The sequence below is a fragment of the Chenopodium album genome, chromosome 11, assembly GCF_948465745.1.
Source record: "Chenopodium album chromosome 11, dcCheAlbu1.1, whole genome shotgun sequence".
Taxonomy (NCBI): domain Eukaryota; kingdom Viridiplantae; phylum Streptophyta; class Magnoliopsida; order Caryophyllales; family Amaranthaceae; genus Chenopodium; species Chenopodium album.
In genome coordinates, this window is record NC_137844.1 from 52,950,880 (window position 1) to 52,965,567 (window position 14,688).

General features: G+C 33.8%; 1 protein-coding gene across 1 annotated transcript; it reads left to right on the forward strand.

The window, feature by feature from the left end:
• The first annotated feature begins 226 nt into the window (after window positions 1–226).
• On the forward strand, window positions 227–14,448 carry LOC145567748 (respiratory burst oxidase homolog protein A-like). The gene is made up of 14 exons (XM_081627118.1): window positions 227–1,282; window positions 1,407–1,566; window positions 3,447–3,495; window positions 5,884–5,997; window positions 9,192–9,614; window positions 11,008–11,391; window positions 11,580–11,675; window positions 11,789–11,904; window positions 12,072–12,239; window positions 12,321–12,480; window positions 12,650–12,820; window positions 12,912–13,040; window positions 13,229–13,307; window positions 13,650–14,448. The coding sequence occupies exons 1-14, from the start codon at window positions 586–588 to the stop codon at window positions 13,757–13,759; spliced, it is 2,856 nt and encodes a 951-aa protein (XP_081483244.1). The 5' UTR covers window positions 227–585; the 3' UTR covers window positions 13,760–14,448.
• The last annotated feature ends 240 nt before the right edge of the window (window positions 14,449–14,688 follow it).

Sequence of the window (14,688 nt, forward strand, 5' to 3'; positions counted from 1 at the left end):
TATCTTACAAAGCCACAAGTCATAATACTCATGATTCCACTTCTTTCCACAAAACGCATCGTCAAAAGATAGTTGACCGACTCGACTCAACTCGACTTGACTCTACATTACATCCCCTTACCTCCATCTCAAATTCTCAACTAGCAAATGTCCTGAACTCACACGGTCCCTCTCCTCCACCCTCCCTTATATAAAAAGACCCACCTTTCTTAAACTCCACTTCATTTCCTCATTTTCCTTTTCCAAATAATTCCTTATTGTCGTTTCCACCACCTTTCTCCCTCCCTTTTTTTTCTTTTTTTTTTTTTTTGTTCTTCTGTCCCATTTTTCTCTGTTCAACCATCTTCTCTCTTTCATCCAGTCCACCCATCCCTCCACTCACACTCTAGAGAGAGAAAACCTCCCTTATTCTAGAGAGAGAAACAGTGCTTCCACCACTTTCTCTCTCCTCAATCTCCATCTCCAGAATTAAGCACGCGTTTTCGATGATTTTTTCAATGGTGAAGGATTTTTCTGGTCGTCGTAGTAGTTATTAATTTTATTTTCCATTTTTTTTATATAATTAAATAGTAAAAAAATAAAATAATGAGAGGATATGCAAGGCACGAACTCCGCCGGTGGGCCTCCGACAACATCCGGACGCCGTCGGTGGCGATGAGTACCGGATCTTCGCCGAGAAGTGACGTCACTACGTCGGGATATTCCACTCCACGTTCAAACGCCGATGAATTCGTCGAGGTTACTCTCGATATCGAAGATGACGAGACTATCATTCTCCGAAGTGTGGAGCCGGCGGCGACACCTCCGGCGCCGGCGTCGGTAAATGTTGCGTCAACATCATCAGCTGTTCCGAATTCCGCGTCGTCTTCCGTCGGAGGAATTGAGATTCCGGCGTCGAGGTCGAGAACTCCGACGATTCGGCGAACGACGTCGTCGAGCAGCCGAATACGGCAGTTTTCGCAGGAGTTGAAGGCGGAGATTAGCAAAGCGAAGCAGTCGTTTTCAGCGCAGTTGACGAAGCGATTCTCTGGAAAGTTCTTGAACTACTCGGCTTCGATGAAAGGGTCGTCTGAGTCGGCAGTTGACCCGGCGATTGCGGCGAGGAATCGAAGGAAAGTGCAGGCTCAACTCAATCGAACTCGGTCTGGTGCGCATAGAGCTCTCAAGGGGCTTAGATTTATTAGCAATAAAGGAAGTGTAAGTTGGTGTAAAGTTGAAGACAATTTCACCAGATTAGCCAAAGATGATTTTCTTTATCGAACTGACTTCGCTGAATGCATTGGTAAAAAAATTAAAATTAATTGTTCATTTATTTAATTTATTAAATTTTAAGAGCATCAATTAATGAAGTTTTGTTGTAATTATTGATTATAAGATTTTGTTAATTGAATTGAATTGTGGATTAGGGATGAAAAATTCGGAGGAATTCGCGTTAGAGATGTTCGACGCTTTGAGCAGGAGGAGGAGGTTGAAGGTGGAGAAGATTAGCAAGGAAGAATTGTATGAGTATTGGTCTCAGATTACAGATCAGAGCTTTGATTCTCGTCTTCAGATCTTCTTTGACATGTAAGTAATTTATTTAATTACTCGTGTTTAATTTTAAATTTCTGCTTTTAAACTTTTTCTTCGAGTTTTATTTATTTTGGCGTTTGAGAGTGACGATAGTCACGTAGATAGAATTTGATCGTAACTCGTAAGATAAGGTAAGTCGTAAGTAGTAACTGTTTCATATCATCCCCGTTGACACCTACACAACGTTTTTTTGAATTGATTGATTTGTTGCCATTAATTAATGATACTAAAATAATGTATGTAGTATTGGTTAATGTTTTTTTATGAAGCTAATGATTGCCGCACTAATCACAATCCCAACGTTATATGATGATGCATATGGTTGGCTATTATTGGGGTCATTAGTAGTCTAATATACGAAGTAGTACCATTAATACAATATGCATTATAAAAGGATATTTTGGTCATTTTGTTACATGTTAGGTAACAACTCCAACTATAGAGGATGAGAGGTTACTTTTGCTGTTTGATGGATCAAGTGACCAAATTTACACAAGGAGATACTCCTTGGAAGTAAAGAACATGTGAAAGGGTGGAATCAAGGGCATTTTGGTCCTTTTTTGAACAAATTTATATAAGAGTATAAGATGGTGAAAGTATTTATACACTTATACATTTATATACTCCCTTTCTTCTTAAGTTTTTTCACACTTTCTATACATTTATATACTCCCTTTCTTCTTAAGTTTTTTCACACTTTCTTATTGAACTGTTTTATAAATATTGTCTCATTTTTATTTTAGGGGGTAAAAAATCATGTTCTCTTTAGCTTATTTTCAGTTTAGTTCAGCTCAGCTCCAAGAGGTTCAGTTCAGTTTTTAATTTTCTTCTCTCATAAAATATTTAGTTCACTTCCAATAAGTTCAGTAGGCTCAATTCAGCCAATCAGAACAAACCATTAGTAAAAAAAACTATCAAATTTATTTAGAGGGGTTATGCTTTTCCAAAAATAACCTTTTGTTTCCTTAATAACTACTCGTACCATATTAATTCTTCTCATCAATACAAGTATGCTAGTTACCACCTTAGGAATTATAATTTATCTAGGATTTTTTTAAGCATATGAGAAATGGTTGATCTTTGAAGGAATTGAAGTGTTATCATTTTGTCCGATGTTTGACAAATATCTAAGAGATTAGGTAAAGAAAGGGAAAAAAACATGCAAATTTTTTGGTAGCTTGTAGCCTTGAAGTGTATCATAAATCTAGAAGATAGATTAGGTAAACATATCGTAATTTAAAAGGACCCTACATTCCTCACTTCTTTGATATGTTTATTACACAGAAATATTATTAAACGTCTTTCTCAATTAGAATTGAAAGTGTTCCCTCAAAAAAAAAAAAAAAAAAAAAAAGAGGAATGAATTGAAAGTGTATTGAAAGGGAAAAAAAAAGGGTCAAAAATTAACCATGAAAATAATGCTCAACCATTTATATTAGGGAAAATAATTAGTGTATGCCACCCATGAAATTAAGAGATAATGCTTCCTTGATGCACTTATTTTTTAATCCATGCACCCTTGAAAACAGGGTATGATTCGTGTAGACAGTGACATTTCTTGCATATTCTTTAATTTATCAAACTTAGCCGGTAAGACTAGTACATACTCTTGCTGTCTTGCATACGTGGAGAGAGTAAGACTAGTTGAGTAATACTCTATAGAATATTTTCTATAGTCAAATTTTAAAGTGTGTTCTATTCACTTGCTTAACGAAGTATTATGTAAAGCATTGAAATTTGCTTGATTTTTGTATAGATTTGAAAATATCCTTGACTGCTTGAGAGAAGGCCAATTTTTATTCCTCTAAAGTCTAAACTATTAATTAATCTTTATTTTAATTGTTTCTCTTATGGAGTAATTTCTAATTTGACAGGGTGGATAAAAATGAAGATGGCCAACTGACAGAAGAAGAAGTAAAAGAGGTAAATCCTGTTTATATTCATAAGTTTTTTTTTTTTAAAAGATATATTCATAAGTTTGTTTATACGGAGTATTACATATTTAAAGATGGTTGAAGTTACTAAATTGACCACATAATTAATAAACAAGAAGATCTTCAAAAAATCAGAATTACGGAGTATTATTATTATTCTGGAGTACTACAATGTAATATAAAATTACTTGTAAAAAGATGAAATATTTAATTCTCAAAAGTTTTAAAAGGAGTATAATTAATGAATAATTGTTGACAAAAATTCCGCAAATTTGTACAGCATAACAGATTTTCAAAGATACTTTTGAATTTTTGATCACTACTAATCTTTCATATTTCAAAGATACTTTTGATCACTACTAATCTTACATATATCATTCATTAATAATAAGTTAATGAATTAATTTGTGCTTAATAAAATATGAATGCCTCACATGAAGATGGTAGGAGGCATAACTAGGCATGAAAGTAATAGGATAACTCTCTGTCTTGTTCGGCGACCTAATATTTATTAACCGCTGACTCCTTCGATCGCGCTTGTCAACTTTACATTTGTGCATCGCAGAATTTAAGTGAGAGAAAATCAGAAAAAAGAGGGGTCAGCTTAAAAATGGTCGGCTAACTATGTGTTTTTATTATGGTTAAATTAATTAAAGGTTAGGCCCATTTTTGTGGCTGGGATTAATTCAGTCTACAATTTCAAACTAATGATCTAACAACTCCAATTACTATTGGTATATTTGGGTTGATGATGATTTTATGATAATGTTATTAATGTATGTATATATATACACACACATTTTTATATATTATATGGTTTGATTTTGAGGATTTCATCATGTCTTACATACGCTTCCCATGTTATCAAGCATCCTATTTACCATCATTTGGAAATTTCGTGCTGATTTCTTTTGTTGAATAATCTAGGTTAGTAGTACTAGACAGTGTTATTAGTAGTACGTGGATGTGCTTGCTAAGTTCAGGCAAACATGGTCACGGATTTCTTTCGTAATTGCTACGAAATTAATTATTCTATCAGATTATTTATGAGATAGTACACAAATAGAATAATTTCATGCATGTGATTTTGTTTTTGGATAAATCATGCATGTGAACTTATATATATACATGGATATATACAGTAGATTTGATGTGACGATTAATTGTGTTGCTAATTAAGTTAGGCAAACATGTTTTTATTAGAAAATACACCTACTAATTTTGGCTTAGACAGTTTGACTAGAATTATTTGGGCAAATCATGCATTAATAACGCAAAAAATAAAACATTATTCTCTCCGTGTTTTAATAAGTGTTAAAATTTGACTTTTTTCACTATTTACATAATGGTTTTGACTTGATTAATTCACTAATATATAAAAAACAAATGATATTGTATAATACATTGTTGGATTCGTTATAATATATACTTTCATAATGTGAATTTTCCTATAATTTTATTAACATATTATTAAATAAATTAATGATCAAAGTCGTGTCTCGACATACGTATTTAGTCCAATTATAACACTTATTAAAACACAGAGGGATTATCTACTTTGCATTAAGCAAAATTTGTATATATAAAACATTATTTTAACTGTAAAAATAATTATAATGTGTTTTTTCCCTTATATGAAGTATATTGAAGAGAGTCACGTGGCACGTAGGCTTCATAGAATACAGTACTTTTTAAGTTATATGACTAGTCGAGTAGTAAAGATCTTTTGCATGTAATGTCTAAATTGGCCAAATATTTCTAACTTCTGATCTTTTGATGCAAAATCTATTGCTTAAATTTACTACGTATTTATTTGTTGCAAGTAGATTTTTTCCAATCTCTTATTTTTAGCCTTTTTTGGATTTAGTTCAAATGTGAAATGTCCAATCACCTTTATTTTTCAATATGTCGTGGAGTTTAATCCTTATTGGAAGCGTCAGAGTTGGTAAAGTAGTTGAGAGGCATTAATTTAAAAAAAGAAAAAAAAAAAAAAAAAAACTGTACAAGAATATTCTACTTGTTTTTTTGTTGATTCTGAAGCACGTCATTTGTAAAATTTTTCCCTGGTTTGCTTTATCTTAAAATTCTTTATACAATTTGTCATATAGTCAGGTAGGTTAATGACTATGATTTATGTCCAACTGCATTGAAAAATATAAGAGAGACGTAGATAAATTGGACAATTGGTTAGTAATTAGAATATTGATTTCTTAATCTGACTAATTTACAGTAATCACTGATAATCTAGAGAATACTGTAATTATTGGGTAATAAACAGGAAAAAAAATTAGTTTAAAATTTTATACTTTTAAAAGTTAATTTTCTAGAAGTATTTAATATGAACATAGAAATTAAAATTGGTTTTACTTTGGTGTAGATCATAACATTGAGTGCATCAGCAAATAAGTTGTCAAGATTACAAGACCAAGCTGAGGAATATGCAGCTTTAATCATGGAAGAACTGGATCCAGAAGGTCTTGGATATATTGAGGTACGGAGTACATATACTATCCACTTCAACTTATTACGCGAGTAATTCTGTGTGTTCATTTCTTCTTGGGAAATTCTCTATCGGTCATAGAAAACTTGCCTAGTTCTACCATGCATTAGCAAATACTCTTATTCTGCACTAAGACCCTGTTCTCATCAGATTATTTTCAGTTTAGTTCGGTTCAATTCAGTTCAGCTCTAATAAGTTCAGTTCAGCTCCTAATTTCCTTCTCTCATAAAATATTCATTTCAGTTTAATTCAGTTCTAATAAGTTAAGTTAAGTTCAATTCAGTTCAGTTCATTTCAGTTAATGAGAATATACCCTAATTAGAGGGCAAATAGGCTTGGGTTTTCCTTCTGAAAATGGTAGCAAGACACAACATGTCATGAGACTCATGACAGTGGCCAGTATGCTGTGCCCAACCTATTCCCATGCACGATGACACAAGGCACAACTTTTGTGTCATCTTTACCAAAATGTTTAAAACGCAGTAGTTTCACATGTGCTATTATGTCAGATTAATTACTCTATTTTCATGGTTGCCAAATTGTACCTTTGATATTGTGAAAATAAAAACAAGCAAAAATAAAAATCTATGAAAATCAATGATAATTTATCTTATTTATAAATAGCAGAAAGTGTGATTAAAATTGGTGAATTTCGATTAAAAAAGTCAAATGTCACAACTGTCAAACTGTCAACTAGGAAGAGATTGAAGAACTGAAAAGATACGGAGTAATGATTTAGTTTGATTACCAGTAAATTTTTTATAACTAAAGTGAGATTTACTAGAGATTGAGAGAAAGTAGCAATGTTATGATTTGGACTTTTTGAAAGTCATGGTTGACATAAAAGGGTGCATGAAAGACATTGCGCACTTGCAGGAAGCTAGTTGGCGTGTTGGTGAACGCTTCACGGGCTAAACACAAAACCCAATTCATACGATTAAGCTTTAATTACTGTCCCAGATTTTGTGTAAATGTCTCTTTAAAGCAGTCCGTGATTATTAGGGATCTATGTTCTCATTTTTTTTTTTCCTTTCTCCCTTTTCCCACGTGGTTGTTGGGTTAATTTTTCTAAAGTTGCAATTAAAAAAAAATTAAATAAAAGTGATTGACAGGGTTGCCATTTTTTTTTTCTCTACTTCTTTTCCTGTTAATAGCTTTAAAACTGTATGTCAAATTGTCCATTTTTAGACGAAATTTCTAAATCGTAGACTGATCCTTTTTTAAGTTGGTGTTACTCTAACTACTATTTATTTATTTTTTTTATTCTTTATTTCTTATTTTTTGGTAATGACGTATATAACACATGTAAGAATTTCTATACTTTGGATCTTCTATATAAAAGGGAAACAGCATCACCATACCCCATCAGTTAAAACTCCTGACTTTTTATGCAGAAAACAAATTTGATTAGTTTCCTTGTATGATTGAAAACAATTTTGCTTGTCCGTAACTAGAAACTTAAATACTAGTAATTCAATTTCAGTCATTAGTTACCATTATGACATTTGAATGCCACCAAACCTTCATCTATATTGGTAATCTATATAAAGGATAAAGATGATTATATCATCATCATTAGTAGTTATTGTTTAGAATATGTAAATCCCTTGATTTACTCCTTAACTTTGATAGTCAAAATATATCCCTTATAATTAGCTAACATACCTAGTCATAGTTTGGTATGTTCAATGCTTTAATCTTATACTATATATACTCTTGTATATTCATCAGTAGAATTAAGCTTTCCAACATTCTATTTCTCATAACTCTATCATGGTATCATGAGCTTTTGATCCATCTTTTCTTGCTTCCGCTACTATCATGGCTACACTATCAAAACCCTTTGCGGACGCCGACAAATGATAGTGACCATACTCGTGCTCCCTTCCCTCTCGGAAAGCTTCAAACCCAAATCAAACTTTCTCTCAACCCCTTTGGCTCCCCCGTATTTCAGATACCAAGAGATGCCAATCATCAATTTTTTTTTTCCAAACCCCTTACACGGAGAAACAATCCCTTTTTCGATATTCCGTAGTTTACCTACCATGTGTTACCAAATATGAAATTCTCTCTCCAAAACCATTATGGAGAAACAGGACATTCCGTTCTAAATCACTATCACCACCATTACCTTTTTTTTTGCTATCTCGCCTTCTATGGTGGTGAAGGAACCTCAATATATTTTTTTTTCTCCCATTTGTTGCAAGCACACGCTAGCAAATTTCTTTAATTTTTTTTTTTTTACAATCAATGGTTCATGTGTTAAAAACCGTGAAAAACACTTTTCTTCTATACATATACTATCTTTTCATCTTACAATAAAAAAAAAAAAAAATCCCTCTGCTTCACGCAACTCCTCCATCCAAAAAAAAAAAAAAAAAACACACTTCTTTTATACCCTTCTTTCTTCTTCTTCTTCTTCAAAAAAAAAAAAAAAAAAAAAAAAAAACCTTTTAATGCTCCACTGTCTCCAAACCCTCTCGGAGAATCACAATGCAATGCAACCTTTCTCACCACCACTTCAAGTCTTCAATTCCTACATTGAACAAGATTTGAGATCTTATATCCAAGATCGGTCTCTCGTTTCGGACGTCCGTCTTGTGGTAGCGTATAAAGGATAAAGATGATTATATCAACATCATTAATAGTTATTGTTTAGATTATGTAAATCCCTTGATTTACTCCTTAACTTTGATAGTCAAAGTATATCCCTTATAATTAACTAAAGTACCTAGTCATAGTTTGGTATGTTCAATGCTTTAATCTTGTACTATATATACTCTTGTATATTCATCAGTATAATTAAGCTTTCCAACATTCTATTTCTCATAACTCTATCAATCTAGCCGTCTATCCCATAGGTACCTACCTGCGGTATTATTCTTATATCATCATATTCATATCCATATCATAGTATACATGTTAATTTTGGCTTTTTTTTTTGTTTTTTTTTTTTAATGAAAAGTCTTGTATTATTCCAGGAGGACTTTATTTATAATAAACTAGAGATGCAAACACAAATGTAGTACATATCTGATGTGTTCTGCCATGTGTAGATCCAAACACTTAAAGTTGATACCCATAATTGAGTTATTGCATCATGAGATATGGACTCCTAACTTGAATAATTCTGGTACATGTTTCCTTTATTAACTGATTTATTATTTGCTTTAATAAAAATGCAGTTATGGCAGCTGGAGACACTTTTGTTGCAAAAAGACACATACTTGAGCTACAGTCAGGCACTCAGCTATACAAGCCAAGCCCTGAGCCAAAATTTACAAGGACTTAGATATAAGACTCCAATGCAAAAGATGAAAACAAATATGTTCTATTTCTTACAAGATAATTGGAAGAGGATTTGGGTTTTAAGTCTCTGGATTTTGATAATGATCGGCTTGTTTGTTTGGAAGTTCCTTCAGTACAGAAACAAAGCTGCGTTTCAAGTTATGGGTTATTGCCTTACCACCGCGAAAGGTGCAGCCGAAACCTTAAAGCTTAACATGGCTTTGATACTGTTTCCAGTGTGTAGAAACACCATAACTTGGCTTAGGTCTACTAGGCTGGCTTACACTGTGCCTTTTGACGACAATATTAACTTCCATAAGGTATACCTACTACACTTGTCTTTTTTAATGCTTGTTTTGTAAGTTATTATATTGGGGGGGGGGGGGGGGGGGGGGGGACCCAAGTTTGCTTTCTAATGTGAAATTTAGCACCATTGGTTTGACCTTTTCCTCAGTTGAACTAGTTTGTGTGTATGCTTAAATGGTTGGTGATCACTAAAGATGCATAATAAAATCAAGCTTTTGTTGAATAATTAATCTCACCCTTAGTGATTTGGTGGGAACCTCATAAGGTGTAAACCCATTGTCACTTACGAAGTAATGTTTTTCATGCTTGTAATGTGAATCCATAAAGTTACTACGAATCAAAAATTTCTATTTTGAGTTCAAAACGACAATTTTATTTTATTTTATTTTTTTTACGTAACTTTAACAATTTTGATTTTTATTGAACATAAAGAAGCATTTTAAAAAAATTTATGCCAACCCCAATGTGAAAAATATTTAGGATCAATAGGGGTATCATATGCTATTAAATATTAATTACTAAAAGCCAATTTGATTCAGTACGTTTAATGCATTTGATCACCTTGACATGGTACAATAACCTTGACATGATTCAGTTGAAAAAAAAAATGGACTGTCTTGAGATGGGGAGAAACCAAATCACCCCTTTTCTTAATGAATGCTTCTGGCATTTAGGTGGTTGAGGAAACTCTGAACAAGCATAAGGGGATTAGGACTTAAGAGAAATTATTAATCATTTTAATGCAGAATTTATGAAAATTTGACATTGCTGCTTCCAGCTTGACCTTAACAGACAATAGTTGATTCATTTCAGTATTTGCTTTACAATATGGTTAGGTAACAAACAAACATCAATGACAACAACATGACTTATTCTGTACTTTAATCACTTGTGGTCGACCTTTACTGTTCTTATCATGTTGTGTTGTTGTACCTTAATATCGTATGTATTTTTCTTTAGTCTTCTCATCATGAAATTTTTTGCATCATCTTCATTTGCATGCTTTGAATTGAAGTATGAGCAAACGAAATTTAGCAATGGCAAGCAAAAGTAAACAACAGATTGATTTTAAATGCATGAACCTAAATCTTACCATATCTTTGACAACTTGACAGTCATCTTAATGTTGTATAATTATTTTTTCTCGCCTCTGTTTTTTTTTTATATCTATAATTATGTAAATTGGTTTATACTCCCTGCTTAGGCAGTGACTTTCTCTTTATCAGAACTCTCTGTAGCTGTTAAAATGAAGCTGCATGAAATGATCCTAGGTAGGAGATTAAAGAATGAAGGATATAATTAGTTCACTTACATGGCAAATTGGCAAGTCTTGCAAATTCATATTCAAAATGGTCTTTATTACACTATCTAATTGTCTTGTTAAATTATACCTTTTCAACTATGCAGACAATTGCTGCGGCTATTGTGCTCGGTGTCATCCTTCATGTTGGAAATCACCTTGCATGTGATTTTGTGAGACTGGAGAGGTCATCACCACAAGACTATATTCTCTACTTGAGTGACTTTGGTAAAACAAAACCCTCATACGGAGATTTAGTAAAAGGTGTTGAGGGTATAACAGGGCTCATAATGGTCGTCTTGATGGCAATAGCTTTTACTCTGGCTACTCGATACTTTAGACGTGGTGATATTAAGCTGCCCAAGCCTTTTGATAGGCTCACAGGATATAATGCCTTCTGGTATTCACACCACTGTCTGGTCATCGTTTATATCTGTTTGCTCATCCATGGGATAGAGCTTTACCTTGTCCATAAATGGTACAAAAAGACGGTAATCCTTCTGTGACTAATTATTCATATATAGTTATTTCGTTTTTATTAGTGTTTAGTTTAATGAAGATTATTGTTGATGACTACATGGAATAATCACTTTTGGTTCATGTAGCCAACCCCACTTATGGGATTAAGACTTTAATTGATTGATTATTCTAATGAAGAGTTTGGTATCCATTGTTCCAGACTTGGATGTATCTTGCTGTTCCAGTTTTGATGTATGCCGGTGAAAGGACTTTGAGATACTTTCGATCTGGATTATACTCGGTCGGCCTTTTGAAGGTTAGCTTAAGTACTATTTCAAGCTTCTATTAAGAAAATTTCCTGCGGAATTACACCTATGACCCAGCTTCTTTTGTGCTAACTTTTCTTCCTGTTCATTATTTTCTAATTAGTTGGCAATTTATCCTGGAAATGTTCTCACACTGCAAATGACAAAGCCTCAGCAGTTTCGATACAAGAGTGGGCAGTACATGTTTGTGCAGTGCCCTGCTGTCTCTCCCTTTGAATGGTAATTTGATAATAACTTAGCTTCAACTTCATTTGTTATCTAGTCAATGCTTCTCTTGTTTCAGATTACAGAATGTTTGGCTATCTTTCATGCAAATTATGTGCGAGTCCAGGCACCCATTTTCAATTACATCTGCTCCTGTTTAGCTAATTATGACCATCTTCTAGGCACCCATTTTCAATTACTTCTGCTCCTGGAGACGATTATCTCAGTATCCATGTTCGGAAGCTTGGGGACTGGACAGAGGAACTACAGGCTATTTTTAAACCGGCTTGTGACAATCTTCCAGCTGGGAGAAGTGGGCTTCTTAGAGTTGATGAAACTACTAAGAAAAGGTCTTTTTTCTATTTGCTAGTTTTTGGGTTATAGTGACTGTAGAATATTATATGTAGTCTGAAACTTTATTCTTCCGCCAGTTTGCCAAAGTTGCTGATAGACGGGCCATACGGTGCTCCAGCACAAGATTACAGTAAATATGATGTTCTTCTCCTTGTTGGTCTTGGTATTGGAGCAACACCATTCATTAGTATTCTGAAAGATCTGCTTAACAACATAATCAAAAAGGAGGAGGAAGAAGTGAGTACTTATTCACCTCTGAGTAAAAAGGCATTATATAATGATTTATCTATTTGTTGATTGAGTTTATGATTGTATTGCTGGGTAGATCGTGGACATCACTTAAGTTTGTGATGCTGATAGCCTCATGGAGATTTGAACGTGCATTTTCTGTGTTTTCAATGATCAGGAAAAAGCTGCTGATCTTTACCCTGTACCAGATCTCACTGATAAGGGCTTCCCAAAGCAAAAAAAGCCCTTCAGGACCACAAATGCCTACTTCTATTGGGTAACTAGGGAGCAAGGCTCATTTGATTGGTTCAAAGGAGTCATGAATGAAGTTGCGGAGCTTGATCAGAGGGTAAAGTCAAAAGCCATAGTTTCATTCCAGCCTTATATAATTGTTTTTCTAAGGCGATTAATGAATGAGCTTTTTGCTGTTTTGGACACAGGGTGTTATTGAGATGCACAACTATTTGACCAGTGTATACGAGGAAGGAGATGCACGCTCTGCGCTAATCACTATGGTCGCAGCACTCAACCATGCCAAAAATGGGGTGGATATTGTTTCTGGCACCAAGGTATATGCAGAATGATTTATCTTCCCATTTTTATGTATGTCATTGATACTAAACAGATAAATGGGATGATGGGATCACATCGTGGTTAATCTTTCTATCTTATGTATCTCTGTTGTCCATGTAGCATTGCACACATATTCACATATGTTCTATAGTGATATCCCTTATAATATCCATTTTTCTGGCAGGTCCGTACCCATTTTGCAAGACCAAATTGGAAAAAGGTTCTATCTAAGATTGGTTCCAAGCATGCAAACGCTAGAATAGGTGAGTAATCAGGATTTGTTTGTTTGTTTGTTTGTGAAATTAAGTTTGCATTTGCAAGTTCCTGAGCCAGTGTTTTATATTCTTTGGCACTAATGTTAGAATGCAACCTCCTCATACGGTGTGGGGAGGAAAATGAACTTTTGAGCTTAGATGAACATACATAAGCACCACCTTTCATCAAAAAGGAACCTAATTTGGAAACATTTAGTATGTGGGATTGATTCTGAAGATGTTAAATAGTTGAGGAAGGTGTTTACTTGAGATGAAACTCACAATCTCTTCGGTTTTCAATTGAAATAATTTCTAATTTGTCTTGTATGATTTCTTGAAACTTGGGAGCAGGTGTTTTCTACTGTGGTGCACCAGTATTGGGCAAGGAACTGAAGGTACTCTGCAATGATTATAATCAAAGAGGTACAACTAAATATGAATTTCACATGGAACACTTCTAAGAAGTCTCCAAAGGAATTATATTTCGCTTCTTCAGCAACCGGAAAGGGCAATTTTATAAGCCTCAGTCCTCTCTTGATTCAGAACATACATATACTTTTTATTTATTCTTTCTAAGATATACATAGTAGATACGAAGGAAGAACAAGAAAGCGCAAGGAGGCAAAAATAACCTGCAAACATAGAGAATAATGTACAGAGTCTTGGATATAGGAATGAAAATATAGGGGAAGGTGTATTATTTTTCCTTTGTCTTTCTAGTTTTCTTTTTCGAAGATTTTTATCTGTAGTATGTCAAGCACAACCAGCAAACATAGGGCTACATTGCATCGACGGGTTGACATGCCTCAGGATAGATTAGTAGATTCATGGGCATGTAAATAATTCATATGGGCAAATTACTGGAATTTTGAAGCTGCTCTGAGAAAATTATGAGACAGCTACAAATTTTGCCCAACTTCGGTGATTGGTAATTTAGCTACGCCACAACTTGTAGAAAAGAGTTCGATTATACAGTTTTGAAGACAGGCCAGTTGAATGGATTTTATGCTTCTTTTGTTCTACTATTTTGTCGCATCTTCTTTCTTCCATGAATAATTATGACTTATAAGCGCCCAGATTGCCTCCTAGAACTAATATATATAGTTAACTGTGTAGTCTGTGTGAATGGTATAAGCAAATGTATTTAATTATTACTCTTGATTTTTAAGAGTTTTCTCTGTGTTCTTCTGCTATGAGCTGAATTATGATTTATGATGGCCCAAAATATTGTACTGGTATAAAGATTGGAATTTTCACAACAGGCCCCTAGAGTTATATCATACATTCAGCGAAGAGAAAGTTTCTTGCTGGTTAGCCTGGTTTTGGATATGGTGATTAACGTCCCTCCGGACTCCGGTTTGTTAGTTGTGCCATCTGAAGAATTTGGGGA